Below are 19,273 nucleotides of genomic sequence, written 5' to 3' on the forward strand. Positions count from 1 at the left end.
TGAAAATAACCTTTTATACAGTAAAAATACTGTAGTTAAATGATAAGTGTACTTACAAACAAAAGAATTTAAATTTCATGAATATTTTGGTCCATAATTTTCCCCCCCAACGAATGTGTTAAATTCTGAGGACAATATTAAAAACAAAGCAAACAATCAGTTGACAATAACTAAACTCTTTATTTCTAGATAGCTCATTCTGAATCGATGAACAACAGGGTTTCTTGATAGAATTGTACATATATCAACAAATGGAATGATAAAGATACACATATACTATATAAGTTTGATTTATAACATTAATATAATAATATAATTGAATTTCAATGTAAGTTGGGATATTATTGTAAATACCTGTATGTACAAATAACCTGGATTTCAGTGGTAAATAAGTATATATATACATAGTATCAGGAACAGGAGAGCACTAAACTACAACGATCCTGGACGATCAACGATCACTTCTCTCTGTGCTAACCTCATGATCACAGTTCACTAATACCCTTCAGAAAATCAGGGCTGAGTTTTACAAAAAAACTTGCAACATATTTTTGACCAATCTACAGAAACTGAAATTGTTTTGTGTATTTTAGAGTAGTGATTTCACAAGTCTAATTATAAGTCTAATTCTAGTCAGTTTAAGTCTAAACAACAATATGATAGCATGTAGTTATCAATGTGTAAAATTTATACAAAACTATTTATTCATAGCAATTTTAATATCCATTGTCATGATTTATACGACTGGATTTGAAAAGTCATTTAAATTATGAAAAAGAAGCATTTATTACTTTAGTTGCAAGTCATTTTGTAAAACACTGCCAAGAAGAAAGACCTAATCAAAATGAGTACAATATACATAATCATAAAAAATCTGACAAATTTGACGCACATTTTCAAACAATACCAAACCATTGTATAAAGACCACAGGATACTAATGAGGAATCGCATGTGTAGGATACCAAAAACATGGGAGCTCAGATCTGCCTAACTGAAAGGAATGGTATGATATGGAAAAAATAATGAATATGGGCTGCCAATTTAGGTCCAATTGCACTGTTAAATAAACTTTAAATAATGTGGATTGTTGCACAATTTTCAGTTGATTGCTATAAACATAGGAATGTATCAGAAAAACAACAAAAATGTTTAAAAGGAATATAAAATTATCCCCCTTGATTTGTGATATGTTCAAAAACAACCTGTAAATGTTTTTAATTTCTTAAGAAAAAACCATGAATACCCGATTAATATATTGCTGTTTTTCATATGCTAAAAAGTGGTTTTTTGAAATTCCTGTTTCCTGTTAATTCTTGCAAATTAACACAAAGGAAACTGTGAGAAATTACCGGTAATTGACAAGTACATGTAAATGTGAACATACAAGCTTGATTTATATAAATGAAATATACATACCGGTACTTAAGCTTAATATACCGGTAATACTAAGCTTGATAAGGAATCAACAATTAACTAAACTTCAAAACCGAAAGTAATATACATTCATCATGACAGTAATATTTTACACATGATACATTTTCGGATAGCAATTCCACTTTTCTCTTAAAGGTTGGATTCAAAATCAGGAGATTTGCAACAAAGTAATATCCATGAATAAGTCACTGCATGTTTTGACAACCCCAAAATTGGTGGTCTATTACAAAAACACTAACACTTGGATAACAAATTTTGTAGCCACAAGAGAAAACATTAAAATGGATTAATCTGTAGCAGAACCACTGGCATTTCAAAAATGCAAAAAAAATGAACACAAAATTACAAAGTATCAACAAAGTTTCTTGTAGAACAAATTAACAAACTAGTTTGATTGAAAATTAATTATCACAATGACAAAAAAGAAAATATCAACAATAGGAATGTTTCTTGTTGTATTGTAAACTTGGTAACAAATATATAAACTCACAACCAAAAAACCTTCAATGAAAATTATATACATGTATCTCATATAATGAATAATTTTAATATCTTGGGACAAATAAACTATGGAAAACTTAAAATATATATACACATTTCTGTAAAATTTCAAATGATGTTAAAATATACAACTGTTAACTACTCAAACAAAAGTACAACTGCCATCAAGCCACAGGGCTCAAGAATTCAAGATCCTATAACAACTAAGTTTCAGTGTAAAATAATTCAAAATAATTCTCGAACATAGAACCCTTGAATATCATTGACAATACGAGGTAAAAATTCATAAATTGTGTGGAAAAATAAACAAAACAACAAAACAGAGACCCAACAAATATCATTTATAAAGAGTAAGCAAACATGGATTTCAATAATGGGGGGATCAGCTTTCCTGTTTACATTTTACAGGCACACCAAAAAGAGCAGTAGCCGTGTTGTAAAACGATATGTATAAGTGACACCGTCTCAGGCCATAATCACACCTTTATAGTCTACCGAGCCAAATATACATCTATTCCAGTCAACATCCCTTAGAGTGTCACGTAAAATATCCATGTACATGAACAATAAGCTTTCACCTAAATCAGTACACCTTGGCTGAAATTTATAATGCCTGGTATAGGAGACCCTGTTCAAGGACAAATGTTCACAAACTAAAGACTAAATGTATGGTAATCTCTTCATTACTTAATTTGTCATCTCTTAATTAAGTGTGTGAAATCTTGTGTGAAAGTGCAATATCCAACTGTACAGGTTAAAAAGTACATAAACCACTGCACAAAGTTCAATATCGGGTATGTAAGGTGATTATTTCACAGGATGTTATGTTTGTATAATACTTCATAATACAAATGGTATAATGTCGGAATATGTGTACTTGATTCCACAAATTTTAATTTTCTAAGCAAAAAAAATATATTGCAGTGACATTTTATGTTACATGGTATGTATATCCATTATTTTAATGTGTTATTAAACAAAATATACTACTACAAAAAATGATATGCATACGAATTCAATCACTGATCAACCCCAATGAAAAAGCCAAAGTAGATGGTTCTAATCATGTTACCATAACAATATCATCTTTCATACCAACTTAAAAAATGCTGATTTTTAATACCCTGAATAAAATAGTGTTTCAGTCTGTGTGATTAAAATAAATACTCTCCCTTTTCTTGTTGCACCTTGACAATACAGTTCCCGTCAAGGTGTTTCTCCAGGTTCTTGGCCGTTACAAAACCCTCCCCACAGAAACTGCACTCATTTCTGGATTTCAACATGTGGATCTGGGATTTCATGTGTCGGTTTAGATCTGATTGTGTCACTCCTTTGTAGTTACAGACTTTGCAGCAAAACTCTCGAATACCTGAAGTAAATACATTATTATACATTCATGTTAAATACTGAAATCCGATGCAGTTTATAATCCGTTCTGTTACCCTCCGTGTTAGCAACACACTTGGCAATGGGTAACACAATGAATTGCTACATGCCTGTAAATTATGTGCGTACAGTTCGCTGTAGAATTCATGTCATTTCTAAAGAAGTCAGTTAAGTTTTGTTCAAAATTCAGACATTAAGTATAATAAAATAAATAGTGCCTTTTAAATTCAACTTAATGAAAAAAGTGAATTGCACATAGCGTTAAGTTCTTTTGTTCAACATACTGTTTGATATGAATTCTTTTTAATACAAATTCTAAAAGATTTCAAAAAATGATAAAAAGGAACTATCCATAAATCACCAAAAGAATGACCATAGACTTCTAGAGACGGACAAAAAGACTACCATAGTAAATAATGGTTCAAACCTTGATGATTCATCATGTGAACTAGTAAATAAGTAGTTCAAACCTTGATGCCTCATCATGTGAACTAGTAAATAAGTAGTTCAAAACTTGATGCCTCATCATGTGAACTAGTAAATAAATAGTTCAAACCTTGATGCCTCATCATGTGAACTAGTGAATAAATAGTTCAAACCTTGATGACTCATCATGTGAAGTAGTGAATAAATTGTTCAAACCTTGATGCCTCATCATGTGAACTAGTAAATAAATAGTTCAAACCTTGATGCCTCATCATGTGAACTAGTAAATAAATAGTTCAAACCTTGATGACTCATCATGTGAACTAGTGAATAAATAGTTCAAACCTTGATGCCTCATCATGTGAACTAGTGAATAAATAGTTCAAACCTTGATGCCTCATCATGTGAACTAGTGAATAAATTGTTCAAACCTTGATGCCTCATCATGTGAACTAGTGAATAAATTGTTCAAACCTTGATGCCTCATCATGTGAACTAGTGAATAAATTGTTCAAACCTTGATGCCTCATCATGTGAACTAGTAAATAAATTGTTCAAACCTTGATGCCTCATCATGTGAACTAGTAAATAAATAGTTCAAACCTTGATGCCTCATCATGTGAACTAGTAAAAAATTGTTCAAACCTTGATGCCTCATCATGTGAACTAGTAAATAAATTGTTCAAACCTTGATGCCTCATCATGTGAACTAGTAAATAAATAGTTCAAACCTTGATGCCTCATCATGTGAACTAGTAAATAAATAGTTCAAACCTTGATGCCTCATCATGTGAACTAGTAAATAAATAGTTCAAACCTTGATGCCTCATCATGTGAACTAGTAAATAAATTGTTCAAACCTTGATGCCTCATCATGTGAACTTTGAGCTGACTGTTAGTCCTGGCGTAGTATTCACAGTATTTACATTTGTAAGGACGAATATCTGAAAAATTAATGATAAACAGATGCATGTCAATGATATTTCAAACTACAATCGAGATTTTTTTTTATTAGAACATGTATAAAATAACAAGAAAAAAAAGAGAGACCCAGTAAGAAAGAGATGAATAATCTATTGACTTTATATCAGTCCAATCTTCCTTCTCTTGTCTTCATTTAAGCATTGAATGCTTATTTTTGGATGTCGTTGGTCCTATAACACACCAAGCAGTGCAGACAAATTGAGTACCGCGCATTAGAGCTGTATGATAATTTGTCTGCACTGCTTGGTGTGTTATAGGACCAATGACATCCAAAAATAAGCATTCAGTGCTTCTATTTTTATTCGACATACTTATGCCTATTTGTATGAAATATTTGTTCATCATTGCTTTAAAGCCATTTTATACACTCTTAGTCAGGATATGAAACAATCATGGAACAGCCATATTAACATGGTATTTAATTCGCTTACGCGACTAAACATATAGTGCCAGAAACTTTGTTGAAAAAAACCTTTTAATTGATGAATAGATTTGATTTAACGATTATTTCCATTAGTACATGTCAAATTGGTTTTGTCAGTTTGAATGTTTTGTTTAATCTTACAATAATAGCTATAATCAAAACACGAGGCAATGTTTATATCTGTGCTCATGTCACATGAATTCGCAAAGTGTACTCATAGAAAATAGAATGTTGGAAATTTCCAATGCAAACATAAGGGAAAATATACACTAAATGTACTTTGTAAATATACCTTCATGGAAATCCATGTGTCTGTTGATATCCGAGTAAGAGGAGAAGTTCTTGCTACAGAATGGACAGGTAAACACCTGCCGTCCGTCGTCCAGGGTGGTGGGCTTACAGATCTGGTCCCGATTGACAGGGGAATTCACAATAGGAAGTCTACAATATACAGGAGATAGAGTTCACAATCTACAGTCTACAATATACACAGGTTACTATATATGATTAATACATAAAATCTTTATATACTCTCCTTGTAACACCAGAAGTTTTACAAAACCTTTTTTATTATAAAACTGGTAAATATACCATTTAGTGTAAACTTTACAATCAACTGTTGAAGCCAACTAAACCCCCATCCTCCTTTTTAAAAACAAGAGGCCCATGGGGCCACATCGCTCACCTGAGCAACAATGACTTTATATGGGTGTTTAAAGGATATTGTGCCATTGTGCCATGTGCCCTCGGTAGAAAAACAAAAAAAGAATACCATAAAGTAAACTATATCCAAATTTTATTTTCCTACACTTAATCTTTGACATTGTACCCTTTTGAAATACCATTTTTACCAAAAACAAGATCCTATGCAAGATGTAAAACTAAATCTTTGGTAGGGGTACACTGTTAACTTCCATTTCCCTTTATTTTAGTTCTGTCCCCTCACTTTATAAGACGATCAAATTATATGAGAATATGCATATCTATAGTTACATATTCATCTTCAACTACATTGTACTAGCTAGTTATTGTATTTTATTAAAAAAAATCCTATATGTGAAGGAAGAAAATTGTACCTTAAGGCGCTCAAATTAAAAACATTCTCAAATTTAATTGGTCTTCCGCTTTAAGCTAAGGTGAGCTAAACAAGAGGCCCATGGGCCACATCGCTCACCTGAGCAACACTAGACATAATAAAATCAGCTAGATATAAACCTACATCAAACTTTGAACCTTATATGTGGCACAACAATTATCCAGGACCACAGTCTAAACAACTGAGAATCAACAAATGTCAATATGATTGCACATTAGTAATACTATACACTAAATATTTTAGAGAATATCAAATTTATTTCCAATGTAAAAATTTGACCCCCCCCCCCTTTATAGTTTCATCCTATTTTATTTGATTTTTAAAAGATTTTTCTCTCTATATATATAACACTACCTGAGAACGCTTTCACTCAAGTAACAGCTTTTCTGCTCAATTGATTTTCAAAACTAAGATATTTCTCTTTACATTTCTATGTAAAAACTTGACCCCCCAATTGTGGCCCCATCGTACCCCTGGGGATCATGATTTGAAACTTGAATCTACACTACCTGAGGATGCTTCCATGCAAGTTACAGCTTTTCTGGCCATTTGGTTCTTGAGAAGAAGATTTTTAAAGATATTTTTCTATATATTCCTATGCAAAAAATTCGACCCTCAATTGTGGCCCCATCGTACCCCTGGGGATCATTATTTGAACAAGAATAGAATTCCAGAGTCCCCCGCCGGTCAAGCAGTATAATAGTATCGAGTCTATCGACCAAGGCTGATTTTCGAACTTGACCAAGGTAATAGTAGTATAAACATTTGGTATAAATTTAATGAAAATCCGTCAAAATTTGTAGGCATGAGAGCGCTTACAAGGTCAATTTTTGGAAAAAAAACGGAGTCATGATTGTGGCCAAGTCCCATAACACCAACAAAAAGTATCGAACAATGCTGATTTTTGAACTTGACCAAAGTATTAGTGGTATAAACATTTGGTATAAATTTAATGAAAATCTGTCAAAATTTGTAGGCATGAGAGCGCTTACAAGGTCAATTTTTGGAAAAACGGAGTCATTATTGCGGTCAAAGTCCTAAAACGCCAACAAAAAGTATCGACTAACGCTGATTTTCGAACTTGACCAAGGTAATAGTAGTATAAACATTTGGTATAAATTTAATGAAAATCCGTCAAAATTTGTAGGCATGAGAGCGCTTACAAGGTCAATTTTTGGATAAAACGGAGTCATGATTGTGGCCAAGTCCCATAACACCAACAAAAAGTATCGAACAATGCTGATTTTTGAACTTGACCAAAGTATTAGTGGTATAAACATTTGGTATAAATTTAATGAAAATCTGTCAAAATTTGTAGGCATGAGAGCGCTTACAAGAACAATTTTTGGATAAAACGGAGTCATTATTGCAGTCAAAGTCCCATAACGCCAACAAAAAGTATCAACCAATGCTGATTTTCGAACTTGACCAAGGTAGTAGTGGTATAAACATTTGGTATAAATTTAATGAAAATCCGTCAAAATTTGTAGGCATGAGAGCGCTTACAAGGTCAATTTTTGGATAAAACAGAGTCATTATTGCAGTCAAAGTCCCATAACTCCAACAAAAAGTATCGACCAATGCTGATTTTCGAACTTGACCAAGGTAATAGTGGTATAAACATTTGGTATAAATTTAATGAAAATCCGTCAAAATTTGTAGGCATGAGAGCGCTTACAAAAAGTGTGACGGACGGACGCACGGACCCACGGACGCACGGACCCACAGACACACGGACCCACGGACACACGGACCCATGGACGGACGGACGCCCGGCATTTCTATGTCCCCGCTCCGCGTTGCGGCGGGGGACAACAAATTTGAATCTTCACTACCTGAAGATGCTTCCACGCAAGTTACAGCTTTTTAGGCCAATTGGTTCTAGAGAAGAAGATTTTTAAAGATATTTTTCTATATATTCCTATGTAAAACTTCGACCCCAAATTGTGGCCCCACCGTACCCCCGGGGAACATGATTTGAACAAACTTGAATCTACACCACCTGAGGATGCTTCCACGCAAGTTACAGCTTTTCTGGCCAATTGGTTCTAGAGAAGAAGATTTTCAAGATATTTTTCTAAATATTCCTATGTAAAAATTCGACCCCCAATTGTGGCCCCACTGTACCCCCGGGGATCATGATTTGAACAAACTTGAATCTACACCACCTGAAGATGCTTCCACGCAAGTTACAGCTTTTCTGGCCAATTGGTTCTAGAGAAGATTTTTAAAATACACCATTACTTTTTCACTAATTCCTAATTATCTCCCCTTGAAAGAGGGCTTGGCTCTTCATTTGAACAAACCTGAATCCCCTTCACCTATGGCATCACTTTATGGCAAGTTTGGTTGAAATTGGCCCAGTGGTTCTTGAGAAGAAGATGAAAATGTGAAAAGTTTACAACAACAACGACGACGACAACGACGACAGACAACGGACAAATTGTGATCAGAAAAGATCACTTGAGCCTTTGGCATTCAGATGTTTGTTCCAAAAGGATCTACTTAATACCTATGCTGTTTACCTGGAGTGAGTTCTGGAGAGGGAAGTCACCTTCCTGCCATCAGCCGTCATGTGGTTCCAACCAAAAGGGGAGCCACCATCACTGGGGGACCACTGGACCTTGGGCATCCCCACTAGACTGTCCCTGTAGTCCTCAGCCAGCTCCCCCGGGGTACTGGTGTTGGGGGATCCATCATCAGGGAGACGAATGGAGCTGTCACTCAAATTCCCAGCGGACGATGTGGACGGGCTGTTTCTGTTCTTATCATCTGAGGGAGAGGAAGTCGCGAGGTCTAGGGGTCCGTCGGAATCTGCATTGCTAGCAGCAGCTTTTGAAGAATCTGCTTTGGAAGTATCATTGACTTCAGTTTTCCCATTTGGTGTATTAACATTGTTGTTCAGTTTTGATTGTTGAAAAGCAATAGCAGCTTGCATTGCATAAATTTGAGGAAATGAAAAAGATGGATGCATGAATGCAGCAGCAGCAGAAGCTAAATTTGGGGGCATGAACATTGACTTTGATGAAGCAGTTGTCATGGCGTTAGCCAGAGAGCCTGGGAGATGACCTGCATTGGCCATGGCTTGAGCTATAGAAGACATCTGTCCTGATGCCAACATTGCTTGAGCAGTAGCAGGGTTGTTCATAGCTTGTGCTAGTGATACAGGATTAGCAACATGGCCAGAGGAAGCCATAGCCTGAAGGTACTGTCCTGTAGCCAACAGAGAGTGGGGAAATTGAGCATTAGACAACATGGGTGGTGGCCAAAAGCCAGAAGCAGGAAGAGCCCCTGGGAATTTGTAATCCATTTCTGAAGAAGAGGCTATGGATTTGGCTGGGGAAGAGGTTCTGGAGTTGTTACTCTGTATGGATTCATTCAAGTTGTTGGAAGACTCCATCTCCAAGTCCTCTTCCTCTTTGATGTCGTTTGTTGGCTGATATTCAGCCTCTGGTTTGTCCATTTCCGCCGGATTCTCATCATCTTCCATCTTTTTTTCCTTCAAATGATTAAACCTCACAGGCTGAGATGCCTTCCTCTTGGATTTCCCGGACATTTTTGACAACAGGGTCCTTTTAGGAGCTGTCTGTATCTCGCTGCTGTTAACATCATCTACTTGCTCCTCTTCATCTTCTTGCCAGTCATCCAAGGTCGACTCATTTCCTTGGGCTTTCTGTTCATCATCAGGGTCACATGGTAACACCACTGTTACTTCGCCAATTCCTTCTTTCTCCAAAATTTCCTTTGCTTTTCTTTCCTCCATATTAGTACTTTCAGCTTTGATGTCGGCCATTTCATAGCTAGACTTTTTGGACAGATCCGATGGTAGGGCACCATTGGACTCCTCACATTTCCACTCTTTGCCAGCAATAGAATGGTGTGGAGTTTCACATGCATTACTTCCCTGTTGCTCTTCGTGCTGTTGTTGGAAGTGTTTCCGTAGAACATCATAGTCAGAAAATCCTTGCCCACAATCTCTGCAGTAACAGAAATCATGACTGCTGTGCATTTTGATATGTTTCAGAAGAGAGGACTCTAGGCAGAAAGATTTCTTGCAGATCATGCAACAGTAAGATCCATTGTCTTTCCTCTTAAATCTCAGTACGCTATAATGGTCAGAGAGTGAAGTGGCTGAACTCGGACTCAGGCAGTCTGTGGGAGGGGTGGAAGATTCAGCAGTTGAGGTAGATAAGCCTGTGTTGGATAACAAAGTGGAATGGCATTTACGCACATGTTTGTGCATTTGATACTGAAATGGAAGTGATACAGAACAGTGTTTGCAATGATATGTTTTGATTTCCCTCTCAAAGTGGAATGAGAGATGGAACTGTATTTTGCTGAGGTAATTGAACAGTTTCCCACAGAGGTAACACCTGTACGCACACACCTTCTGTCCCGAATACGGCAGAGTCCCATCCAGGCGTGTCACCAGAACAGTTTCACTGTCCACCTTCATATCACAGGATCCTGAGTTGGAGACTTGCTGGATTTCATATCCTGCTGTAATTCCACCTGGTTTGACCAGCTGTGTTACATTAAGTGAAGGAATAGGTGCAAATATCTTGGGATTGACAGATTCAAATGTGGAGTCTTTGTGTTTGAGGACCCCCAAGGATTCCTCTGGTAGTGGATCCCTGAAGGATTTGTCACTGCAGTAGGGAGATGGTGTCTCCCCGTTGGTCATCTGTAGAGAGTGGTATAGGGGCAGGGCTGCTGTGGAGAGGGTGGAGGGGGTGGTTGGGTACACTGCTGGGTTAGAACCTCCCTCCGAGGACAGGCCGGGGGAGGTTCTATGGTGGGAAGCATCGTTTGAGGCCTTCCCGTTGCCCATCGTGGGCACTTTGTTCTGCTTCTTGAGCTTCTGGTATCGCTCCTCTAGCCCTGGGCTCAGCTCCAGCATGTAGCCGTGAGCTGACTTGAGGTGATACATCATGCTGTTCTTGGCCCGAAATTGTTTCCCACACACCTGCAAGTTACGAAATTTATAAAACAAATACTAATCACAAAATCCTTCTATGTAAATTAATCTTCAAATAAAACTTATATTAATATATATTTTTAACCAGAGGATATATACATATTATACATGTATTGTTAAGAGTTTATGTGTGATAAACAGTGGAATCATTTACATTATAAATGGCCATTTCTCATCTATTGTCTTAAATTAAAAGGATCACTTTAGTGGACAAACAATTATTATCCAATTACAAATATTAGAAGTCTATAAACGTATTCAGAGAAAAGCGATACATGTCATCACAATATCTAAGAATTATAGTTGCCACAAAATACAGAGTATGTATGGCTATTTCACATAACAGTTACAGAGTAGATTTGTATAAACTTAATGCTGGTTTGCTCACCTCACATTTGAATGGCCTTTCACCTGTATGTGACATCATGTGCCTCTTCAAATCACTCGGCTTCATGCACACCTTCTTACAAATCTCACAGACTCGCTTCTTACTGGTTTCCACCACCACCCCATTAACTAGGAATGGCAGACTGCTGTCCAGGCAATCTCTGCCAAAGTTCAGGTTATTCTCAGTCTCAAATTTTTGGCGTTTCTTCTCCAGGTCCTGAATGACGGATTCGTCCACTAGCTCTCCCGCTTCTAACTTTCTCTTGCGAATGTCTGGGTACCGGGCAGCGATGCTTTTATGTTCTATACCATGCACTGAAAACTGATGATACAGCAACGTCCTCTTCGCATTGAAAGATTTGTTGCAAACCTGCACAGGTAAAATAAACAAAATATGATGATAAAGACACAATGTTTTTCTTATTTAACCTTTTTAACTTGTTTTTACATACATTTGTTTAATAAAGACATGCATCTCCCCGTTGGTCATCTGTAGAGAGTGGTATAAGGGCATGGCTTTGCACCATTAACAATTATAGAATAAATCTGTTCTTAAATCAAAGGTGTATTTAAATATGTACTGTTGAAATGATAAATATTATTTTGTAAGGATAGTTTAATTTTACAATTGAAGGAAAGGTATGCTTGTCTCAATAATAAATATATCTTTATATAATTTTTTATGTACTTTAAAAATCTTCTCCCTCAAATTTCAAAAAATTTCAACTCAAAAAATTATTTCTTGTCCAGTAGCATTGGGGCCCATTGGTCCATGTAACAAAAAGATAAACTACTGAAGCATGAATCCTCTCTTGATGAAATATAATGCAGGTCCAAAACTTTGCTCTATGGGCAACCTTACAAAACATGTTCTACTTTTATAACATCAAATAACACTGAATATCAGATTTTAACATCATATAACGTTACTTATGGTGGTATGGGACATCGTTATGTTGATATTTATGTGGAATAAAGTACATTAAAATTAGAATACTTTCACCAGTTTAGAATTTTCATATATAACACAATTTAACCAAAAAATAGCTTTTGAAAATTGTTGGAGAGGTAAAAAATGTAAAACCACTCAGCGGGATTCAAACTCATGACTTACAGATTCGTAGCAATCCCTCTAACCCACTGTGCTATGTAGTAAGTTCACGGGATTGGGAAAGAAACTACTTAATATATAATTACACTTTATTTATTGTTTATTTAGATAAACAATATGTCACAACATGGAAGTGCACCATACCATCTAATCTAGCTGAGGTTTTTATTGAAAAATTATACTTTCAGCAGATCATATATCAAATGATGCCATCACATAGAAATAGATTACTTGCTCACCACCTTATCCAAACCTTCAATTTAGCCACCATCAATGGCCAACTTACCAAGCACAGGAAAGGTCTCTCTCCTGTATGTGTCCTCAGATGGGTTTTGAGTTCAGTGACAGTATCCTTTAAGACACCACAGAACTCACACTTGAACATTCCATTTTCTATTTCAAAGTGGCACCCTTCCTGAAAGGGTTCCTCACTCATGTCACTGCTGTCGTGGCCACCACCCCACCCCTGGCCCGCCCCGGGGGATAGGCTTTGGAAGTCTTCGTTATTACTGTCCTCTTCCTCACTCCCCGGATCACAACTGACTCCGTCGGATATTTCATCATCCATCATTTCCTTTTTAACTACAGCATCCACATTCTCCAGCACACTTCTCCCTCCCTCTTCCTCACTGACTACTGCCATTCTTTTATCCATGGATTCTGGATGATCAGTGGATTTCTCATTGCTCTCTGGATTTTCCGGATCCGCTTCTTTACTGACTTCGTGATCATCCACTGGAGAAGTCGACTTCATTCTCCGTTTGTCAGTGTCTGTTTCTTCCACCATGTTTCCATTTTCTGTCAGGTCCTTGCTTTCCTTGGAAGAGTTAGTTTTGCTCTTGGAGGAAGAACCCCTGAGAGATTTCTTTATAATTCTGTTTTCTGTGTCTGGCCTTTCAATGAGGTTCCCATTATTGTCTGCTACTACTGTCTTCACAGATCGCCTTCTTCTGGAGCCATTTGGTGGAAAATTCCCAGCATTTTCTACAAGCAGACATTGACAAATTCCTAATAATCAACTCCAAACACAGCTTTCTTTCTATAACTGAATAGAAGTTTCAACCCTAATTACACTGATAAATATCTACAACACAGCAAATCTCACTCCTGGGTATATATATGGTCATGCATGCATAGTTTAAAACCTAACACACATACCCCTAATACCATGTAGCAGTTGTTACAATATCAACATTTCCACTATTTAAACTGTTACCGGGAGCTGTTAGAACCTGATTGGGTTTGTCTTTGGTGTCTCAGTGATATCTGTTATATCATAAACCCTTTGATAAAATTACCTAACACATTAATCCTTAGAAGCTTACATAATCTTGACTACATGTGCGCTTGGCCTCCATTATCACACCTGAAAACAATTGTGTCACTACGTTCCCAATTAGATTATTTATTAACACATACACATTTTTCACTTTCCTGAGTCAACGATAAATATACCCACACAAAATGCTCACAAACATTTCCTACCCATAAAAATGAACTGAATTACAGCTTGGGAGAAAACAGAGTACTTTATTTCAAATGTATCAAATAAATGGCCAGGTAGATAGATGTATAGAGTTCTTTTAGCTCTAGGTTACAGTTCCATACACGCACATGTTGGGGGGAATTAATTTGTTCCAGTCATGCATGACCGGAAAGCAGCCATGTAGAACACCTGTGGGCTGTATCCAGCATGCATAAACACATTGGTTGAATATACCTACTGAGTCTATTGACAGGTAAGAAAACATGTGATTGGACCAAGCTTTTCAGCAAATACCTGTAATTACACCACTATTCATGCATTCTCAGACAGGGTTTACAATGGGAGAACTAATGACAGAGTGTTATTTCAAAATGCCAATCAATCAATTAATTAAAATAGAGCCCCAAGGTAAAAGTATTGATGGTTTGATAAGAGGTCAGCTAAAAAAAGGGACAAATTCTATCTAAAAATAAATTTGTTGTTGGACTTCATAATTATAAAAAAAAATATCTTTTCCCCCAAAACATGCTACAATAAAATTTTAATATCACTTAATTAATAAATGCAGTGATATTCTCTTTCTCTAAACCACTTTTAGATTTCTAACTCTCAAAACAGATCAAAGCTGGTTGTTCCATCCATCCTTCCATCCCTTCAAGTTCCCCTACATAGAGCCCCAATGTGTGACCTACCCAGAAGATTATGCTATTTTCCCTTTAACTGAGAATTACATAACTGGCCACTTGAATTCCCACACAATGGAGATTATACAATGTCCACCCAAGTAAAGTGTCCAGCAGGTATATTGACACAGGCCAACACGAGAAACACCGAATTCCCGCTCTGATAAGACAGCCCAACTAGTGATGCGTTTCAAAAGATCTTAAACATTTTTAAGTGCCCTAACATTTCATACCTTCATCTGAGTTGTCTCTTACATTTGATTCCCCTAACCCAATAAAAAAAATTTCTAGGAGAAAATTACACATAGTAATCGTAAATTATTATCAGAATTCAGTGCAATATGTACATATACTCAATACTAAATAAAAAAAAAATCATAGAATATATTTATTACCGGTAGTATTTCCAAGAAATGTTACACATTACACATCAATAGAGGATCAAGTTCTAGATACACAGCAAATTTTCTGTTATCTCCTACTCGTATTCTTGGAAATTATGTGTTATAATACATTGTATTTATATTGATGTACAGCTATCAACAACATTCAAATAACAATTGATAATTTATATTGTTACTTAATCATTCAATCTGTCTATACAAATATTTTAAATTTGTATAAATATGCAATTGATAAAAATGCACCCACTGTTTCTTTTTCCATTAAATGAACTGAAATATAGATTGCCATTTATAAACTGCCTATAAAAGATGCTTTAATATTTCATAAGCATTATCGTCTACCAATCAATAAAAACAGAGGATCTACCAAGCTAAGAGAATCCTTCATACACACGCGTTAACAGACTCTAGAGAATGCAATTCACCTTCTACAATTCATATCTCACACAATTTACCGTACATACATATATCCTTTATTTCGTATAAACATGTTTAAAGCAATTGATGCATGTGACTGGGTATCAAATTCTCCTGCCAACAGGAACAAGTGTATCCCAGAATAAACAGCCTTAAAACGTGCATTGATTTGGGGCTGTCATGCATGGTGAGACCTGGTTGTGGGCATTCCTGCATGCAAAACAAACAGGATAATGAAACACCTCCACAACACGCGAGGAGGTCCGCATACCCGAAGGTCACTCCATGGTAATGCATTTCTGCTAAAGAATTTATTCTAAATCATGCATGACCTGCCACCAAGATTAGCTTGCTCTGGGGTATGTTGCATGCTAGGATGTGACCATACATGAGCCTGTCCAACAAAAGACATTTTTGAATAAGCACTTGTTCAAAAATCAGAACAAACTACCTGTTAAATTATTCTAAGGAAAAGCTATCCCCTTACAAATTTAAAGATTCAAAAATACTTTTACCCTCTCAACAAAAATCTGTTAATTTCTTTTTTCATAAAAGTTTTTGAAAAAAATCAAGGCAGTTTATCTTACCCCATTTTCTTAGCTGAAAAATATTTTTGTAATTTTCCTTTGCAAAGACCCAACACCCCAGTGGCTTCTTTCTGGTTTTTTCTTTTTGCTTAACCCTCTATAACTAGACATAACATTAAGCACCCTTCTACAAGTACATCCCAAAAAATACATCTCTGCCAGTTTACACAATATAGGATGTAATACATAATGGACACATAAATGTGTATAAAAAGTGACTGGTTTATCATTAACATCATCAGCGGATTAGGGGGTAGATGTCTTCCGATGCTCTTTCTTGGTGACAGGGGATCAATCACAAAGTGATCATTACATAAACCCACCAATTACTCAATGCGATGCTCCAAACCTGACCCCAGCACTCACCCCCAGCACTCACCTGACAGCCTATAACTTCAGTGGAATATTCATCTATATTCACTATTCAGCTACCCAGCAGATCTGATATACTTTCGTTATTCTACTGAATACTTCACCTTTTTTTTTTTTGCTTAACCCTTTACAACTAGACATAACAACCTCCTCTACAAGTACATCCCCAAAAATATACTACCGTATATGTTTTATGCCTTATGTCAATTCCAGACTCAATATGAGGCTAAATCTTTAAAAGTATCATGTATAAAGGCAATCAGATTTTTAACCACTTTGGAATCACTTTGTATGCACAGATAAATTCCAGTATAATTAAAAACTATTTTTTGCAATATGATAATAACATATCATTTTACACAACCTAAAATTACAAAACACCATTAAAGAATAAGATCACAATCAACAACTATTACATCATATCACCAGTTTGGTCTTTGGAGACAGTTGCGGCAGGGTTGTCTCTAAGACTCGGGGGCCAGGAATTCCCCCGCCTATAATGCCTTAATTACCCGGCTATTATTGCATTTCAAACACAATCTAGCTACCTTATAAGCAAGACCTCCAGACCCCCCTTCTTCTTTTTTATTTCTTCCTTTTACTTCAATTTTTTAAGAGAATTCTGCAAGTCGCCAGAAAGTGTTTCTTGTAACAAATTTTATCTATATAACTGTCATCTGCTAGTCCCCAGTCTTGCATAGCAAGTCAAAAGTTGAACTTGTCCTATAATAACAAGACAAACTCCTTAGGTTTCGGGGGGGGGGGGGGGGGGGGGGGGTGTGTGAATTTTTTCTACTGTAAAATTTTACGGGTGTAGGATTGGTGAGATTGGTGAAACTGAGATTTCCATCATGAAAGTTTGAAGGAGCCAATTAGAATAGAGCATGAACTATTCACGAGACCAAGAAAGATGAACTGAATGTCACGAAAGTGTTTTCAAAAATTAAATTTGGTTTTTAATGAAATATTTTTTATGACTTTATGTCACAATTTATTTCATTCAAATCTAAAATAAGGAGGCCACAGACAAACACTGAAAAAGTGGTCACATGATCATGCATTATAAGATATATTTATAGGTATGGTGTAATAGTATAGGGCATGTTTTACTGCATGGAGTATCTTGCCTTAGCATCTATTACTAGTCTATGGTAAATCAGTGGTTCCTTATAAGAACTTTACATGAAGGGTAATTATCAATAGGGACAAATGCAATTATAGGTTACTGATTATAATGGTATATGGTTTATGGGTGGGGCTGTAAGGTAATATAAGTTGATTATTGTTGTTTCACCCCGAAAGTCAAGTTGCTCCTTAAATGAACAATTCAAAAATAATTCACTCCTAAATACATTTCATAGGCATCCAAATGCTACATGATCTTTTGATACTTTTCACCAGCATCCCAAACTTGGGGTAGGGATACATGTATTAGGTAAAGCTGAAGTTTTAATCAAAACAATTTTAACACCAGTGCCCCAGCTGTAATAGTGTACCCCTTTCTGATTAAAAAAAAAGAAATGCTACATTAATAGCTATGATAGGGTCATAATAATTGAGGTTAATTGTAATAACTTTTTATGCCATAACTTAAATCTTTGTAGTTTTGTCTAGGATAATTTTTTCTAATGGGAAGTCAAAGATAATTCTTTATTTAACTTCTAAATACAATAATTTTTATTGTTCATGCATTCACACAAAATGTAGTTGTGTATATTATTATGACTATATATAGAAGGAGGAAATGAATAATAAAGTGAGCCAGTTTTAAGCTTAAACATCCCTTTTTTCATAGCATTCACATATACTTTTATCATAAGAATCCAAGTCTATCTTCCACTCCAAATGAAAAAAAGGTAAAATTGTATCTAAAATCTAAACAGAATATACATTTGATCTATATTAATTACAGGTACACTAAATAACAATTGAAAGCTGGCAAACTAAATTGACCCCAAGCCCTGGTTCATTTAGTCAAAGTGAAAGTACACGTACGCTGTCACCCAGTGGTCCGCATGTAATCTTAAATTATTATCACAAGGGGACAATCAAACGCACGTTCATTGAATGAACGTGACGGTCTCTATCTCAAACTGTACACAGGTAAATGCGGTCTGACCCACTTTGGTTGTCAACATGTGATCGAATGCAACAATATTAGGAACTTTTTCACGCACGAGAGATCTATGGAATCGTCTGCTAAAGCGCAACAAACCAAAATTGTCACTCAGAAATTCCCAGTTCTTTGGCATTTCGTGTAAATAGTAATAGCTCTAGCGGCATCTAAGCTCCTGCAACAATCCTTAGTAAATTGAAAATCGACTGCAAAAAATCGATTCAATGGCATACGCGCACGCGTAAATAAAAATATTGTACAATATTATCACTGACATTTTTAACTTACCATTCAGTTGGCTTGGCTGTTGTTGTTTTCTTTTCGAAATTTTTGGCATTTTCTCGGCTTCATTGATAAGCGGGTGCGTGGATATGTCGAAATTAAAGTTTACGCACGAACGGCTCTTCCACCTTACGACTTCGCTTCATAGTCGTCTATCTAACTAACCTAATGCATGCTGGGACTGACCTCTGGCACGTG

General features: G+C 36.0%; 1 protein-coding gene across 2 annotated transcripts; it reads right to left on the bottom strand.

Annotated features, from left to right (window-relative positions):
* Positions 1 to 160: 160 nt before the first annotated feature.
* On the bottom strand, positions 161 to 19,272 carry LOC128189134 (MDS1 and EVI1 complex locus protein EVI1-A-like). 2 transcript variants are annotated; one of them, XM_052860622.1, is made up of 7 exons: positions 19,082 to 19,272; positions 13,015 to 13,712; positions 11,619 to 11,987; positions 8,778 to 11,218; positions 5,449 to 5,597; positions 4,609 to 4,692; positions 161 to 3,305 (listed from the first exon to the last, which is right to left on the bottom strand). In XM_052860622.1, the coding sequence occupies exons 1-7, from the start codon at positions 19,128 to 19,130 to the stop codon at positions 3,091 to 3,093; spliced, it is 4,005 nt and encodes a 1,334-aa protein (XP_052716582.1). In that variant the 5' UTR covers positions 19,131 to 19,272; the 3' UTR covers positions 161 to 3,090. The 2 variants fall into 2 exon arrangements, with proteins under 2 accessions (XP_052716582.1, XP_052716590.1); XM_052860630.1 differs by lacking the exon at positions 19,082 to 19,272 and adding an exon at positions 14,907 to 17,305.
* Between the last annotated feature and the right edge of the window lies 1 nt (position 19,273).

Source organism: Crassostrea angulata, chromosome 1, assembly GCF_025612915.1.
Source record: "Crassostrea angulata isolate pt1a10 chromosome 1, ASM2561291v2, whole genome shotgun sequence".
In the NCBI taxonomy this organism is placed as follows: Eukaryota; Metazoa; Mollusca; class Bivalvia; order Ostreida; family Ostreidae; genus Magallana; species Magallana angulata.